At 42.3% G+C, this 19027-nt stretch overlaps 1 protein-coding gene across 3 annotated transcripts in view; it reads right to left on the bottom strand.

Moving 5' to 3' along the window:
* LOC115187616 (tubulin polymerization-promoting protein-like) overlaps positions 1 to 19027 on the bottom strand; it is a 37656-nt gene continuing 18629 nt past the window's right edge. For all 3 annotated transcript variants that reach the window (XM_029746588.1, XM_029746589.1, XM_029746587.1), the window contains exons 4-5: positions 6744 to 6897; positions 1 to 3665 (exon numbers count right to left, since the gene is read on the bottom strand). In XM_029746588.1, coding sequence (XP_029602448.1) covers positions 3372 to 3665; positions 6744 to 6897 — 448 coding nt within the window. In that variant the 3' untranslated portion in view covers positions 1 to 3371. The remainder of the gene's footprint in view (positions 3666 to 6743; positions 6898 to 19027) is intronic.

Below are 19027 nucleotides of genomic sequence, written 5' to 3'. Positions count from 1 at the left end.
TTCTTCAGGATGGGGAGTTTTTATTTTCAACAATGCTACAAATCATGAACACACAGGTCTCGAGAACAATAACCAAAACACAAAGCATGCACCAGGTCACAGTAATAGTACATTAACAAGTTATTTTTTTGAAAAAATAAAACAGTATTGCTTCTCCACACGAAAAGGTGCACAGTATTTGGCATTAAGAACACAAGACAAATCGTACTAAAGCGACTACGATTCCACAAGTTAACAGGTGTTGATCTCAATCAATGCATGAGTCTTATTGGTCAGCAGAGGCTAAGGTAGGGTGGCCAGTATGAAAGCAACAGTATGTCATTATGCTGGAAAAATACATGTCCTACAAAAGTCTACTTCTTTGTTCATCCCCTTCACCTCTTACAGTATGCCCATCAAATATTACAGTACTATATTACCCTGCCTTTTGTATTCCGTTGAATGTGTGCCGTAGAAAGTGTCAGGATAACAGTGTTTCAACTAAAAAGGTTTCTCTAAAACTTCTTCAAAGACAAGAGTTCAAGGGTCACAAACAATACTGATGAAGTCACTAGTCATATGTACCTAACTGTAGTATCTATGGCATAGTTGTCTTTTTCACTTAGAATGTAAAACCTTCTAGTTTGATAGGCATCCATTTGACACAATGCATATTGCTGGCATTTGATTTTGTAGCCTGGTGGAACCAGTCTGATCGCTAGCTCATCATTCTATTTCATAGTGAACGCAGCGATCAGGCTGGTTCATCATTCTATTTCATAGTGAACGCAGCGATCAGGCTGGTTCATCATTCTATTTCATAGTGAACGCAGCGATCAGGCTGGTTCATCATTCTATTTCATGGTTCTATTTCATAGTGAACGTAGTGATCAGGCTGGTTCATCATTCTATTTCATAGTGAACGCAGCGATCAGGCTGGTTCATCATTCTATTTCATAGTGAACGCAGCGATCAGGCTGGTTCATCATTCTATTTCATGGTTCTATTTCATAGTGAACACAACGATCAGGCTGGTTCATCATTCTATTTCATAGTGAACGCAGCGATCAGGCTGGTTCATCATTCTATTTCATAGTGAACGCAGCGATCAGGCTGGTTCATCATTCTATTTCATAGTGAACGCAGCGATCAGGCTGGTTCATCATTCTATTTCATAGTGAACGCAACGATCAGGCTGGTTCATCATTCTATTTCATAGTGAACGCAGCGATCAGGCTGGTTCATCATTCTATTTCATGGTTCTATTTCATAGTGAACGCAGCGATCAGGCTGGTTCATCATTCTATTTCATAGTGAACGCAACGATCAGGCTGGTTCATCATTCTATTTCATAGTGAACGCAGCGATCAGGCTGGTTCATCATTCTATTTCATAGTGAACGTAGTGATCAGGCTGGTTCATCATGCTATTTCATAGTGAACGCAACGATCAGGCTGGTTCATCATTCTATTTCATAGTGAACGTAGTGATCAGGCTGGTTCATCATGCTATTTCATAGTGAACGCAGCGATCAGGCTGGTTCATCATTCTATTTCATAGTGAACGTAGTGATCAGGCTGGTTCATCATGCTATTTCATAGTGAACGCAATGATCAGGCTGGTTCATCATTCTATTTCATGGTTCTATTTCATAGTGAACACAACGATCAGGCTGGTTCATCATTCTATTTCATAGTGAAAGCAGCGATCAGGCTGGTTCCACCAAGCTATAGATTTTTTCAATGATAATATTACCTGATAATGTCAGCCAACTCCTTGGCCACAAACGTCCCCTTTGATATTCTTAGTCTATACATAGTAATTTACAGGATCTCTATGGTCTCTGTACACTCACAATTTAACCACAACTTGGTCCTCTTGTCAAAGTGAAGTTGTTTTAGTTTTACTTCCATTGGTCTGACTACTCTGCCAGAACGTAGCAGCAGAGCAAGTCACTATAACTGAGTCACTAACACAGCAGTTAAAATGAGACATCTGAAATATGTTGTCTGTTTCCTATTGTTAATGGTAAAGTAGTAGCATTCCATTACTTCATGCATAAGATACAGCAAGACAAGAAAAACAGAAACTCAGTGTCTTAAATGAAGCCATGCGGCCACATGTTTAGAAATATACACACTCTTACCACCAATATATTACAACTATAGAAATCTGATGCCAATATCATATCAGTTAAATATTGAAAAATACAAACCTGAACAACCCAGCTCACCTCTTAGTTTCAGAGCTCCAGCTAATACAGCCCACATAGTGTGAACAAACTGTGGAGCGTTATCAAACCGGGGTGTGATTTAGATGAATGATTACAGATAATCATTTCAGGGTCATTTACCTATTATCTTATTTAATATGTTGGGTGTAAATAATTGATGAGGGTTTCAGAATGAACCACACAAGACGTGTCCTTAGGATATCAAATCATTCTAGCATTGTTCTTCTCCTTGTGTTGTAAATACATAAGGTACAGTACCGATATAACTTCACAGAACGTTTCTAAAAGCAAGATTCACAAGAAAGGGAAGTTAAGACTCATAGATAACAAACTTCATATCTGACAGTAGAATGAACAAAAATAAAATGTCATCATTCATATGATATACGTAGCTAAAGACAGGAAGACACAGAACTTCTACATATCCTGTTGAAGGTTTAGTTATTTTAAGAACAATTGAAGGCAAACTATGTAGTCGTCAATATGTGTAAACTATGATGAAGTATAAAGGAGGCCAGACAGTCAGTAGATGAAGACTCATACAGCAGACGTCATTGACCAGAGGAAAGACAGAACGTTGATATTGAAGATGGTTTGATCAATATAACAACCTACCAGTATATCTACTTCACCAGTTTATGCCAATAAACATTTAATTAACTAAAAAGTATGAAATTAAGGATGTATTTCCTCAACTAAAAATGGGAAAAGAAGCTATGGCCTATCTAAAGCAAAGTGCAATCTTGTTAAATAATAAACCCTTTCTCCCCTGTTATTTGTTTTTCTTGGCATGGTGTTATTCATAGTGCTTATAATACATATGTGAAGGCCCTATCATAATAAAGAGGTTTCAAAAAATACAGAGCAAAACAGTTGGTTTCCCTTGTTGGTTGGTGGGCTCATTTTAACATCTGGCAGTAACTTGCTATCTGTTAGGAATGTACCAGCTGTAAAAATTGATGTAAACAGTTTTCCAGTTCTCACACATAACAAAAAAGAGAGGAACTCAAAACATCCCACTCGCAAAAAGAAAACAAGATGGGTGAGAAAATATGAAATCCTATCTTTTTGTTGTGCTTTCATGGAGTTCTTTCTTTATAAAATTATTATCCTAGTAGTTGGTCTTATGTTTCTGTTTGTTTGTTTCTTTCTACTTTCCTCACACTGGTTTGGCTCCAGGGGGCCCGGCTCTAGGGGGCCCGGCTCCAGGGGGCCCGGCTCCAGGGGGCCCTCCTCCAGAGTGCCCGGCTCCAGGGGGCCCGGTGGGCTTGGTGACTTTCTTCTCGTACGACCCGAGGTGTTTGTATCCTGCGACATACCCCGATGTGTCCACCATGTCCACGCGACCTGCCTTCCCCTTTCCACGGCCACTCTCGTCAAAACGCTCCTTGTGTGACCCAGTGAACTTGGTCGTGTCCGTCAGACGAGACACGGTCGGAGAAGCCACCGCTCTCTGTGGACAGAAAGAAATTTGAGTTTCTTCTAAGAATCCATCCCAATAGCACCCTATGCACTACCCTATGGGCCCTGGTCAAAAGTAGTGCACTACCCGATGGGCCCTGGTCAAAAGTAGTGCACTATAAAGGGATTAGGGTGCCATTTGGGACGTAACCCTGAGTCATACCCAGCAGTTGTTTCTATATACACATCACAGTGGTCACGAGCATCCTGTCCAGGGGCTGTACTGGTACATCAAGATGCCTCATGCTATAGGAACCCTATGGGACGTTCTGGATTGGACAAGGTTTACTTACATTGGTCTGTAGCATACAGTGCATTCGGAAATTATTCAGACCCCTTGACTTTTTCCACATTTTGTTACGTTACAGGCTTATTACAAAATGGATAAAAACATTTTTTTCCCCTTATCAACCTACACACAATACCCCATAATGACAAAGCAAAAACAGATTTTTGAAATATCACATTTACATAAGTGTTCAGACCCTCAGTACTTTGTTGAAGCACCTTTGGTAGTGATTACAGCCTCAAGTCTTCTTGGGTATGACGCTACAAGCTTGGCATTCCTGTATTTGGGGAGTTTCTCCCATTCATTTCTGCAGATCTTCTCAAGCTCTGTCAGGTTGGATGGGGAGCGTTGTTGCACAGCTATTTTCAGGTCTTTCCAGAGACGTTCGATCGGGTTCAAGTCCGGGCTCTGGCGGGCCACTCAAGGACATTCAGAGACCTGTCCCGAAGCCACCCCTGCGTTGTCTTGGCTGTGTGCTTAAGGTCATTGTCCAGTTGGAAGGTGAACCTTCACCCCAGTCTGAGGTCCTGAGTGCTCTGGAGCAGGTTTTCATCAAGGATCTCTCTGTACTTTGCTCTGTTCATCTTTCCCTCGATCCTGACTAGTCTCTCGCTGACAAACCACAGCAAGATGCTGCCACCACCATGCTTCACCGTAGGGATGGTGGCAAGTTTCCTCCTGGTTTCCTCGCTTGGCATTCAGGCCAAAGAGTTCAATGTTGGTTTCATCAGACCAGAGAATCTTGTTTCTCATGGCCAGAGTCCTTTAGGTGCCTTTGGCAAACTCCAAGCGGGCTGTCGTGCCTTTTACTGAGGAGTGGCTTCCGTCTGGCCCCTCTACAATAAAGGCCTGATTGGTGGAGTGCTGCAGAGATGATTGTACTTCTGGAAGTTCTCCCATCTCCACAGAGGAACTCTGGAGCTCTGTCAGAGTGACCATCTTGGTCACCTCCCTGACCAAGGCCCTTCTCCCCTGATTGCTCAGTTTGGCTGGGCGTCTAGTTCTAGGAGCCTTGGGGGTTCCAAACATCTTCCATTTAAGAATGATAAAGGTCACTGTGTTCTTGGGGAAATTCAATGCTGCAAGAAATGTTTTGGTACCCTTCTCCAGATCTGTGCCTCGACACAACCCTGTCTCGGAGCTCTATGGACAATTCCTTTGACCTCATGGCTTGAATTTTGCTCTGACATGCACTGTCAACTGTGGGACCTTATATAGACAGGTGTGCCTTTCCAAATCATGTCCTATCAATATAATTTACCACAGATGGACTCCAATCAAGTTGTAGAAACATCTCAAGGATGATCAATGGAAACAGGATACACCTGAGCTCAATTTCAAGTCTCATAGCAAAGGGTCTGAATACTTATGTAAAATAATTGATATAGATATATATATATATATATATATATATATATATATATATATATATATATATATATATATATATATATATATATATACACACACATTTGCAAACATCTCTAAAAACCTGTTTTTTGCTTTGTCATTATGGGGTATTGTGTGTAGATTGAGTATTTTATTTTAATTTAATACATTTTAGAATAAGTGTAACGTAACGAAATGTGGAAAAAGTCAAGGGTCTGAATACTTTCCGAATGCACTGTATCTGTATACGTGTATTTATTCATAATGTACTGTATCTGTATACGTGTATTTATTCATAATGTACTGTGTCTGTATACGTGTATATATTCATAATGTACTGTGTCTGTATACGTGTATTTATTCATAATGTACTGTGTCTGTATACGTGTATTTATTCATAATGTACTGTGTCTGTATACGTGTATTAATTCATAATGTACTGTGTCTGTATACGTGTATTTATTCATAATGTACTGTGTCTGTATACGTGTACTTATTCATAATGTACTGTATCTGTGTATTTATTCATAATGTACTGTGTCTGTATACGTGTATTTATTCATAATGTACTGTGTCTGTATACGTGTATTTATTCATAATGTACTGTGTCTGTATACGTGTATTTATTCATAATGTACTGTGTCTGTATACGTGTATTTATTCATAATGTACTGTGTCTGTATACGTGTATTTATTCACAATGTACTGTGTCTGTATATGTGCATTTATTCATAATGTACTGTGTCTGTATACGTGTATTTATTCATAATGTACTGTGTCTGTATACGTGTATTTATTCACAATGTACTGTGTCTGTATACGTGTATTTATTCATAATGTACTGTGTCTGTATACGTGTATTTATTCATAATGTACTGTGTCTGTATACGTGTATTTATTCATAATGTACTGTGTCTGTATACGTGTATTTATTAATAATGTACTGTGTCTGTATACGTGTATTTATTCATAATGTACTGTATCTGTGTATTTATTCATAATGTACTGTGTCTGTATACGTGTATTTATTCATAATGTACTGTGTCTGTATACGTGTATTTATTCATAATGTACTGTGTCTGTATACGTGTATTTATTCATAATGTACTGTGTCTGTATACGTGTATTTATTCATAATGTACCGTGTCTGTATACGTGCATTTATTCATAATGTACTGTGTCTGTGTATTTATTCATAATGTACTGTGTCTGTGTATTTATTCATAATGTACTGTGTCTGTGTATTTATTCATAATGTACTGTATCTGTGTATTTATTCATAATGTACTGTATCTGTGTATTTATTCATAATGTACTGTATCTGTGTATTTATTCATATCTGTTGTAGCGTCAGTACTATTGGGTGTCATTTCCTGCTGCTTGGGACCTTACTGTGACTCCTTTAATGACCGGTTTCTTCCCCTCAATCATCCTGAAGACCTCCCCCTCCGCCTCCTCTCCCGTTTTCTCCTTGAATCTCTTGCTGGCCAGCTCTCCCACCGCTGCCTTGAACTCGTCAAACGTGATGGTGCGACAGGATTTCTTCCTGAAATGTAGAAACAACCAACCAGCCACTTAGAAATGTCAAAACTACAGATGTCACAGAGTGAAGAGTCTGTGGAACTCAGTGAGAGAATTCTGCTGCTGTTGACCTCTGTCTCCATGTTACATCATAAACATGGGGATGTCTGTCCCAAATCACACCCTTTTCCCTATTGAGTACCCTGGTCAAAAGTAGTGCACTATAAAAGGGAATAGGGTGCCATTCAAGACATGATTTGGCTTGTCATTTTAATGCCCCTCATCAGTTTGAGAGCGTCAAAGGTGAATCGACCACACTGTATACAAAGCCATGAGATAACATCAACATGTCAGCTGTCTGATGGCCCTGCTGTGTGATAACATCAACATGTCAGCTGTCTGATGGCCCTGCTGTGTGATAACATCAACATGTCAGCTGTCTGATGGCCCTGCTGTGTGATAACATCAACATGTCAGCTATCTGATGGCCCTGCTGTGTGATAACATCAACATGTCAGCTGTCTGATGGCCCTGCTGTGTGATAACATCAACATGTCAGCTGTCTGATGGCCCTGCTGTGTGATAACATCAACATGTCAGCTGTCTGATGGCCCTGCTGTGTGATAACATCAACATGTCAGCTGTCTGATGGCCCTGCTGTGTGATAACATCAACATGTCAGCTATCTGATGGCCCTGCTGTGTGATAACATCAACATGTCAGCTATCTGATGGCCCTGCTGTGTGATAACATCAACATGTCAGCTATCTGATGGCCCTGCTGTGTGATAACATCAACATGTCAGCTATCTGATGGCCCTGCTGTGTGATAACATCAACATGTCAGCTGTCTGATGGCCCTGCTGTGTGATAACATCAACATGTCAGCTGTCTGATGGCCCTGCTGTGTGATAACATCAACATGTCAGCTGTCTGATGGCCCTGCTGTGTGATAACATCAACATGTCAGCTGTCTGATGGCCCTGCTGTGTGATAACATCAACATGTCAGCTATCTGATGGCCCTGCTGTGTGATAACATCAACATGTCAGCTATCTGATGGCCCTGCTGTGTGATAACATCAACATGTCAGCTATCTGATGGCCCTGCTGTGTGATAACATCAACATGTCAGCTATCTGATGGCCCTGCTGTGTGATAACATCAACATGTCAGCTGTCTGATGGCCCTGCTGTGTGATAACATCAACATGTCAGCTATCTGATGGCCCTGCTGTGTGATAACATCAACATGTCAGCTACTGATGGCCCTGCTGTGTGATAACATCAACATGTCAGCTGTCTGATGGCCCTGCTGTGTGATAACATCAACATGTCAGCTATCTGATGGCCCTGCTGTGTGATAACATCAACATGTCAGCTGTCTGATGGCCCTGCTGTGTGATAACATCAACATGTCAGCTGTCTGATGGCCCTGCTGTGTGATAACATCAACATGTCAGCTATCTGATGGCCCTGCTGTGTGATAACATCAACATGTCAGCTGTCTGATGGCCCTGCTGTGTGATAACATCAACATGTCAGCTATCTGATGGCCCTGCTGTGTGATAACATCAACATGTCAGCTGTCTGATGGCCCTGCTGTGTGATAACATCAACATGTCAGCTATCTGATGGCCCTGCTGTGTGATAACATCAACATGTCAGCTGTCTGATGGCCCTGCTGTGTGATAACATCAACATGTCAGCTATCTGATGGCCCTGCTGTGTGATAACATCAACATGTCAGCTGTCTGATGGCCCTGCTGTGTGATAACATCAACATGTCAGCTATCTGATGGCCCTGCTGTGTGATAACATCAACATGTCAGCTATCTGATGGCCCTGCTGTGTGATAACATCAACATGTCAGCTGTCTGATGGCCCTGCTGTGTGATAACATCAACATGTCAGCTGTCTGATGGCCCTGCTGTGTGATAACATCAACATGTCAGCTATCTGATGGCCCTGCTGCGTGCACAGCTGCGTGATGGTGTGCTCTACAGACAGACAGGGAGAAGCATCTTAGGCACTGCCTGGACAGAGACAGACGATGTGTTTATGTGTGAAAGTGAACTTCTCGGCTACAGAGTTTTTAGATTTTCTGGTGTTCCATGTTCTGCTTTCTACTAGGGCTGCGTCCCAAATGGCACCCTCAAATGGCACCCTCAAATAGGACCCTATTCCCTAAAGGATGCACTACTTTCAACCAGGGTCCATTTGGTACGCAGCCTAGTAGTCATCAACATGATGTCAGGTGTTATTATAGCTCAACCAATCACATCCTCCCCTCCTAGGGGCCATGCGTACGGCTGTTTAAACGGACTATACACCATTCTGCTTCTCCGTTCAGACGTCGTCGTGCATAGTAACACAAATACAAACAACCATTGCTGTGGTGATAAATCTGCTAAACAAAAGGCTATAAAGCCAAACAGTCTCCCCGGGTAACCTGCTGTCATAGCAGCAAGCTACATTAAACAGGCGTGTTTGGGGTTTATTATTCATTTGACTCCTTCAGTGAGTGATTTTGTTTGGGCGATCCGTTAGTTTTGAACAGTTGAGAGCTCTATTCCTCCGTGCCTGTTCCATGCTGTCTAATGTCAGATGGGACACAGGACTTCCAGCTGGGACGTTGTGTCTGAGGAGAGGAGGAGGACGGCTCTGTGTCTTCTGGAAACCAATTCAAATCACCCTTTCAGGAGCGTGCTAAGGAATCAGACATATCACACAGCATGTACCAAGCGGAGGAGTGCTGATTTAGGATCAGTTTTGCCTTTTAGATCACAATAAATTAATTTTGTATTTATTTCACCTTTCTTTAACCAGGTCGACCAGTTGAGAACAAGTTCTCATTTACAACTGCGACCTGGCCAAGATAAAGCAAAGCAGTGCGACACAAACAACAACACAGAGTTACACATGGAATAAACAAACATACAGTCAATAACACAATAGAAAAAGTCTATATACAGTGAGTGCAAGAGGTAAGATAAGGGAGGTAAGGCAATAAATAGGCCATAGTGGCGAAATAACTACAATATAGCAATTAAACACTGGAGTGATAGATGTGCAGAAGATGAATGTGCAAGTAGAGATACTGGGGTGCAAAGGAGCAAAATAAATAAATAACAGTATGGGGATGAGGTAGTTGGATGGGCTATTTACAGATGGGCTATGTACAGGAGAGGTGATCTGTGAGCTGCTCTGACAAATAAGGACAGTGGGGGACCTGATCCTAGATCAGCACTCCTACACTGAGAAGCTTGACACATACAGCGCTGGGTCTGTGGTGGGGGCTGGTTGGGACAAATCATTCAACTGACAATTGAGTGGCTAGCCGATTGGTAAGCTTTTCGGTTCTAGACTGTGCGGATATAGTTTTTATACCGTGTTAAAGATGGGATGGGACTTAATTTTTTACTTTCTTATGTTTTTACTGGAGAATTAAAAAAAAATATATATATATATCTATCCAGCTGCCTGGCTCACCACAGTAAGGTTGGGGTTGGGGTAGGCAGTAGACACCATAGTGCTGAACTATAGCTAGTCCAGCCTGGTCTCATAGACTAGACGTAACATAGTAAAGGTAAATCCGTGACACTCAAATGAGTATGATATGTTGTTTGGTATGGTTACATAAGACAGATGATTACTTAAGGCAAAAATGAAAGTAGGGTGGTTTGGTCGGGGTAGATGGGTGGGTGTATAACGCGAACATCTAGTAACCCAAAGGTTGTGAGTTCGAATCTCATCACCAACAACTTCAGCATTTTAGCAACTTTTCAATTACTTACTACTTTTTTTGCTACTTTGCAACTACTTAGCATGTTAGTTAATCCTTCCCCTAACCTTAATCCTTTAACCTAACTTTAACCCTAACCCCTAGCCTAGCTAACGTTAGCCAGCTAGCTAGAATTCGTAGCATATCCTACGTTTTGCAAATTCGGTAACATATTGTACACTTCGCACATTCGTAACATATAATACAAATTGTAATTCGTAACATACATTACATGGTCAAAAGTATGTGGACACCCCTTCAAATTAGTGGATTCGGATTTTTCAGCCACACTCGTTGCAGACAAGTGTATAAAATCAAGCACACAGCCATGCAATCTCCATATACAAACATTGGCAGTAGAATGGCCCATACTGAAGAGCTCAGTGACATTCAACATGGAACCGTCATAGGATGCCACCTTTCCAACAAATCAGTTCAAATCAAATTTCTGCACTGCTAGAGCTGCAACGGTCAACTGTAAGTGCTGTTATTGTGAAGTGGAAACGTCTAGGAGCAGCAACGGCTCAGCTGCGAAGTGGTAGGCCACACAAGGTCGAAGAACAAGACCGCGGAAGTGCTTAGAGCGTAAAAATCATCGGTTGCGAGTAGGGTTGCAAAGGGTCGGAAAATTTCCGGAAATTTTACATGGTAAGTCAAGCCCAGGAATTTTGGGAATTTTGCTTAAATTCATCAAAAAAGTTAGCTTATAACAGTGAACCTTTTTTGTGGGATACACATAAGGCAATTCTAGGTCTTCTGGCATATTTTGGTTAAACTATACGCAATTCAATGTAATTGCAACCCTCTGCATGCACAGTGCACTATTCCATCACATGTACAGCTGATTCTCAAGATCTGCACACTAATGAGATGCTATTGAGCCCACACTACTACACTGTCTGAGCCAAGGACTACATGCTTTCTGGTAAATTTTGATTACAATACTGGGTGGGGTGAATATATTTAATATGACATACATGATTTTTTGTTAACTAGTAAATAGTAACCTACAGCAAAGTGTGTTTAAATAATTTCTAACTTGTTAACAACTTCTGCTAGTTAGTTTTTGCTACCATGTGGGTTTTAGCTTGCTTGAGCCTGCTAACCGAGGATTGTTAATTCACCTGTTTCCATAAACATTTATCTTACAAAGGAGTTGTTTAATCTAACTGCTTAACTATTTATCTGTACATGGAATTGTATTATTTAATTTTTTTTACAGGGAAATGCCACATCTGATGTGTGGAGACATTTCACTGCAGCTAATGTAGAAGGAAAAGCTGTGTACATTTGCAAATACTGTGCCAAATCATATGGGAAGAATGCGACAAAGATGGAGAATCATCTGGCCAAGTGCATAAAGTTCCCTCAGCGCTCACAACAAGCAACCTCTGACAAAAGTCCCTCTACTTCTATTTGAGCAGAAAATGATGAATCAGACACCTTATCGATAGCAACAGCTCATGGTCCCCCTGGAATCAGAAGTTTTTTTGACTCAATGGAGGAACGTAGTCAGAGAAATGCTGATGAATGTCTTGCTCGTGCTGTGTATGCAACTGGTTCACCTCTGATGCTCACAGGCAATGTGTATTGGAAGAGATTTCATTTACACCCCTCCAACCAGACATGCTTTATCTACTAATTTGCTGGATGCAGAGTTCAACAGAGTTCAAGTGAAGGTCAAGCAAATCATAGAGAAAGCAGAATGTATTGCAGTCATCTCTGATGGGTGGTCAAATGTTCGTGGGCAAGGAATAATTAACTACATCATCTCCACCATTCAACCAGTATTCTACAAGAGCACAGACACAAGGAACAATAGACACACCAGTCTCTACACTGCAGATGAGCTGAAGGCAGTCATCAATGACCTTGGACCACAGAAGGTATTTGCACTGGTGACAGACAATACTGCGAAATATGAAGGCTGCTGGGTCTAAAGTGGAGGAGTCCTACCCTCACATCACACCCATTGGCTGTGCTGCTCATGAATTGAATCTGCTCCTCAAGGACATCATGGCACTGAAAACAATGGATACACTCTACAAGAGAGCCAAGGAAATGGTTAGGTATGTGAAGGGTCATCAAGTTATAGCAGAAATCTACCTCACCAAGCAAAATGAGAAGAATAAGAGCACCACATTGAAGCTGCCCAGCAACACCCGTTGGGGTGGTGTTGTCATCATGTTTGACAGTCTCCAGGAGGGGAAGGAGTCTCTCCAAGAAATGGCCATATCACAGTCTGCCGATATGGACAGCCCCATCAAGAGGATCCTCCTGGATGATGTATTTTGGGAGAGTGGTAAGCAGCCTGAAACTCCTGAAACCTATAGCAGTAGCCATTGCACGGATTGAGGGAGACAATGCCATCCTGTCTGATGTTCAGACTCTGCTTGCAGATGTAAGAGTAGAAATCCATACTGCCCTGCCCACTTCACTGTTGCTCCAAGCAGAGGAAACTGCAGTTCTGAAATACATCAAAAAGTGTGAAGACTTCTGCCTGAAGTCCATACACGCCGCAGCATACATGTTGGACCCCAAGTATGCTGGCAAGAGCATCCTGTCTTGCCACCTTGGCCTGGATGAAAGCAAGATTCTTGGTAGTCTGGCGAAGAACACTTCCAAGCAAGGGCTTTAGGATGGAGATGCAATATGGCAGTCGTGCCAACATATCTCATCAGCCACCTGGTGGAAGGGACTTTGTGGATCTGAGGCTCTTTCCCCTGATGCCTCCATCATCCTCCAAATCCCACCAACATCAGCCGCCTCAGAGCGCAACTGGTCCTTGTTTGGGAACACACGCACCAAAGCATGCAACAGGCTGACCAATACAAGGGTTGAAAAATTGGTGGCCATCCGGGCAAATGTGAGGCTTTTTGAGTCTGACAACGAGCCATCCTCAACAAGGTTGGAAAGTGACAGTGAAGATGAGGCTGATGTTCAAGAGGTGGACGTTGAGGAGGTCCAGGGAGAAGACATGGAAGCCTGAGAGGAAGACAACCAATGCTTTAGTTTCTAGACTATCATTTTACAGATGTATGTTGAAAATGTTTTTGGGAGATGCGATGGATCATTGGGGATCATTCAATATTCCCTTTCTTTTGTTGTTCAGTGAAATCATCCATGTGAAGAGTCAACTCATTTAATTAAAGTTTAATTCATAACTAAATTATATATATTTTTTCTATTGGAAGGATTTAATCATTTGCAATTATGTCTACTTATGATACAGTAAAAGGTTTATGTTTCTGTCTCCATATGATATGGTAAATATATCCAATGCAAAAAACGAGAACACTACCTGCCCTAATGCATTGTGCCAAGTGTAAAGTTTAGTGGAGGAGGAATAAGGGTTCGGGCTAGGCCCCTTAGTTCCAGTGAAGTGAAATCTTAATGTTACAGCAAACAATGACATTCTAGATGATTCAGCATGTTAATGCTACCTAGCACAAAGCGAGGTTCATACAGAAATGGTTTGTTGAGATCGGTGTGGAAGAACTTGATTGGCCTACACAGAGCCCTGACCTCAACTCCATCGCTGACTGCGAGCCAGGCCTAATCGCCCAACATCCATGCCCGACCTCACTAATGCTCTTGTGGCTGAATGGAAGCAAGTCCCCGCAGCAATGTTCCAACATCTAGTGGAAAGCCTTCCCAGAAGAGTGGAGGCTGTCATGGCAGCGAAGGGGGGGACCAACTCCATATAAATGCCCATGATTTTGGAATGAGATAATTCGACAAGCAGGTGTCAACATTATTTTGGTCATGTATTGTAGTGTATCATATGAAATGGGTGATGGACATCCACAAATAATATAAATACCATACAAAATGAAACATCATATTAAATGGAGTGTCTCGGCTTTACGTACAGAATAATACGAAATGCTCTGAGTCCAGGTTGTCTAGTCAGTGAGAGGGAAGGATCATCACTAGCATGAAATGGCATGACAACAGAGCCTCATTACATAGGCTATAGCATGGTACAGTAGACAACTTCCACCCTGAATAAATGTGGATTTAACTGAGCCATATAGTCATCAGACAGTGGCCATAAAGCCATTGAATTCTTAATGTCCTAGCTAGCGCTGTGTGAGCTCTGACTCTCCAATTAAAAGAAAGGCTCGATCTGCATCATGTCTGGCATGGTGGCACGCACGCCTCCCCAGCTCAGCTCTGCTCATGCCTCAGAAACAGCTCAGAACACATTCCCTCCCCCACAAAACTCTGCTCTCTCTCTCTCTCTAACATATGGACATTCTACTGTAGGCCTACTGCTCTACTGAACACACAACTGACAACAGCAGCCTTCAAATATTTTTTTTCAGTTTTAAAGCTAATTTCCTGCAATTGTACACATTATGCCATGCAGCTGAGAGATGTTGCAGTTTTAAAGTACATTTTGGCCATGGAGCTAGTTTCCTGCATTTTTATACATTTTGCAAATGGCCAATGCTGTGTTTTTTTGTTGCTGAATGAATACTGCTAAATTCATTGTTTGGGGAATTTTCAGTTGTCAGTGTAGTTAGTGAATGGCCTGCTCTCTCCCTTGGCTCCAGCTGCAGTACTGGTCTGTTCTGACGCTGTCTAGCAGAATCATCTTAAATCTCAGGGCTCAGTCAGGATGAAACAAATCACTTCATTAAAGCTTCATACTTGAGCAAACAACCCCCCCCCCCCCCAAATATGACTACACGTAAAACAGACTGCCCTGTCCTGTCATTTAGCTTCATGCTTTGTAGATACACCTTCGATCACCTGCATTTAGAGCACAATACTCATGATCAACACAATAGACATACACCCCCATGCCTTTCAAAGCATACAGAACATATATCTTAACCATTCAATACCCAACACAGAACATAGGAACACAGAACCCCACAACAAGCACGGTTCAGTCTGTGTGTGTTGGGTTGTTATTGAGGTCATTCTACTAGAAATGACCTGGACCCTGTGGCAGTAGAGGATGACAACTACCTCAGGCATCTGGGGAAACAGCAGAGTGAGCAATCCTGCCCCCGGACTGTTACCGAGGGCAACAACATGACTGTTACTGAGGGCAACAACCCCCCACAACATGACTGTTACTGAGGGGCAACAACCCCCCCACAACATGACTGTTACTGAGGGGCAATGCTGCTAGTTTTATATCAATAGACACTGACATGTCATATTGTCAGGAAGCAGTAGTTAGTATGTGTAATTCAAATTCCAAGTCCATCGATCAGCAAATTGAGCTTGATCTAGATACTGGCACCGTTGTTCCCAGTCCCAGGTCAAACCATCCATCCTACTATCTCTCTGTATCTGTCTGCATTACATAACTATTATATAACAGGAGGATCCTACTATCTCTCTGTATCTGTCTGCATTACATAACTATTATATAACAGGAGGATCCTACTATCTCTCTGTATCTGTCTGCATTACATAACTATTATATAACAGGACGATCCTACTATCTCTCTGTAACTATTATATAACAGGAGGATCCTACTATCTCTCTGTATCTGTCTGCTTTACGTAACTATTATATAACAGGAGGATCCTACTATCTCTCTGTAACTATTATATAACAGGAGGATCCTACTATCTCTCTGTATCTGTCTGCATTACATAACTATTATATAACAGGAGGATCCTACTATCTCTCTGTATCTGTCTGCATTACATAACTATTATATAACAGGAGGATCCTACTATCTCTCTGCATTACATAACTATTATATAACAGGAGGATCCTACTATCTCTCTGTATCTGTCTGCTTTACATAACTATTATATAACAGGAGGATCCTACTCTCTCTGTATCTGTCTGCATTACATAACTATTATATAACAGGAGGGTCCTACTATCTCTCTGTATCTGTCTGCATTACATAACTATTATATAACAGGAGGATCCTACTATCTCTCTGTATCTGTCTGCATTACATAACTATTATATAACAGGAGGATCCTACTATCTCTCTGTATCTGTCTGCATTACATAACTATTATATAACAGGAGGATCCTACTATCTCTCTGTATCTGTCCCCCCTTCCACACGGAACCCCACTAATCTACAGACGGAAACGCACGAGGTGGCTAAAAACAGACCTCCCTCCATCTTCTGCCAACTTGCTACCTATGGCCCGGCTAGCTGTCTGAATCTCACTGGACCCTTTGATCACTCGGCTAAGCATGCCTCTCCTTAATGTCAATATGCCTTGTCCATTGCTGTTCTGGTTAGTGTTTATTGGCTTATTTCACAGTAGAGCCTCTAGCCCTGCTCATTATACCTTATCCAACCTCTCAGTTCCTCCACCCACACATGCTATGACATCTTCTGGTTTCAATGATGTTTCTAGAGACAATATCTCTCTCATCATCACTAAATGCCTAGGTTTACCTCCTCTGTACTCACATCCCACCATACCTTTGTCTGTACATTATACCTTGAAGCTATTTTATCGCCCCCAGAAACCTGCTCCTTTTTCTCTCTATTCTGGACGTCACAGACGACCAATTCTTATAGCTTTTAGCCGTACCCTTATACTCATTCTTCTCTGCTCCTCTGGGGATGTAGAGGTTAATCCAGGCCCTGCAGTGCCTGGCTCCACTCCTACTCCCCAGGCGCTCTCTTTTGATGACTTTTGTAACCGTAATAGCCTTGGTTTCATGCTTGTTAACATTAGAAGCCTCCTCCCTAAGTTTGCTTTATTCACTGCTTTAGCACACTCTGCCAACCCGGATGTCCTAGCTGTGTCTGAATCTTGGCTTAGGAAGTCCACCAAAAACTCTGAAATCTTCATCCCTAACTACAACGTTTTCAGACAAGATAGAACGACCAAAGGGGGCGGTGTTGCAATCTACTGCAGAGATAGCCTGCAGAGTTCTGTCCTGCTATCCAGGTCTGTACCCAAACAATTTGAACTTCTACTTTTAAAAATCCACCTCTCTAAAAACAAGTCTCTCACCGTTGCCGCCTGCTATAGACCACCCTCTGCCCCCAGCTGTGCTCTGGACACCATATGTGAACTGATTGCCCCCATCTATATTCAGAGCTCGTGCTACTAGGTGACCTAAACTGGGACATGCTTAACACCCCAGCCATCCTACAATCCAAGCTTGGCGCCCTCAATCTCACACATATTATTAATGAACCCACCAGGTACAACCCCAAAGCCGCAAACACTGGCACCCTCATAGATATCATCCTAACCAACGTGCCCTCTAAATACACCTCTGCTGTTTTCAACCAAGATCTCAGCGATCACTGCCTCATTGCCTGCACCCGTAATGGGTCAGCGGTCAAACGACCTCCACTCATCACTGTCAAACGCTCCCTGAAACATTTCAACGAGCAAGCCTTTCTAATCGACCTGGCCCTGGTATCCTGGAAGGATATTGACCTCAGTAGAGGATGCCTGGTTATTTTTTTTAAATGCCTTCCTCACCATCTTAAATAAGCATGCCCCTTTCAAGAAATTTAGAACCAGGAACAGATATAGCCCTGGGTTCTCCCCAGACCTGACTGCCCTTAACCAACACAAAAATATTCTGTGGCGTTCTGCATTAGCATCGAACTGCCCCCGCGATATGCAACTTTTGAGGGAAGTTAGAAACCAATACACACAGGCAGTTAGAAACGCCAAGGCTTTTTCAAACAGAAATTTGCTTCCTGCAACTCAAACTCTAAAATGTTCTGGGACATTGTAAAGTCCGTGGAGAATAAGAACACCTCCTCCCAGCTGCCCACTGCACTGAGGATAGGAAACTCTGTCACCACCGATAAGCCCACTATAATTGAGAATTTCAATAAGCATTTTTCTACGGCTGGCCATGCTTTCCACCTAACTACCCCTACTGCATTCAACAGCACTGCACCCCCCACAGCTACTCGCCCAAGCCTCCCCCATTTCTCCTTCTCCCAAATCCATTCAGCTGATGTTCTGAAAGAGCTGCAAAATCTGGACCCCTACAAATCAGCTGGGCTTGACAATCTGGACCCTTTCTTTCTAAAATTATCTGCCGAAATTATTGCAACCCCTATTACTAGCCTGTTCAACCTCTCTTTCGTGTCGTCTGAGATTCCCATAGATTGGAAAGCAGCTGCTGTCATCCCCCTCTTCAAAGGAGGTGACACTCTTGACCCAAATTGCTACAGACCTATATCCATCCTACCCTGCCTTTCTAAGGTCTTCGAAAGCCAAGTCAACAAACAGATTACCGACCATTTCGAATCCCACCGCACCCTCTCCGCTATGCAATCTGGTTTCAGAGCTGGTCATGGGTGCACCTCAGCCACGCTCAAGGTCCTAAACGACATCGTAACCGCCATCGATAAGAAACAATACTGTGCTGCCATATTCATTGACCTGGCCAAAG

This window comes from Salmo trutta, unplaced genomic scaffold, assembly GCF_901001165.1.
Source record: "Salmo trutta unplaced genomic scaffold, fSalTru1.1, whole genome shotgun sequence".
In the NCBI taxonomy this organism is placed as follows: Eukaryota; Metazoa; Chordata; class Actinopteri; order Salmoniformes; family Salmonidae; genus Salmo; species Salmo trutta.
Note: the sequence above shows the minus strand (reverse complement) of the source record. Positions and strands in the feature narration are given on the sequence as shown.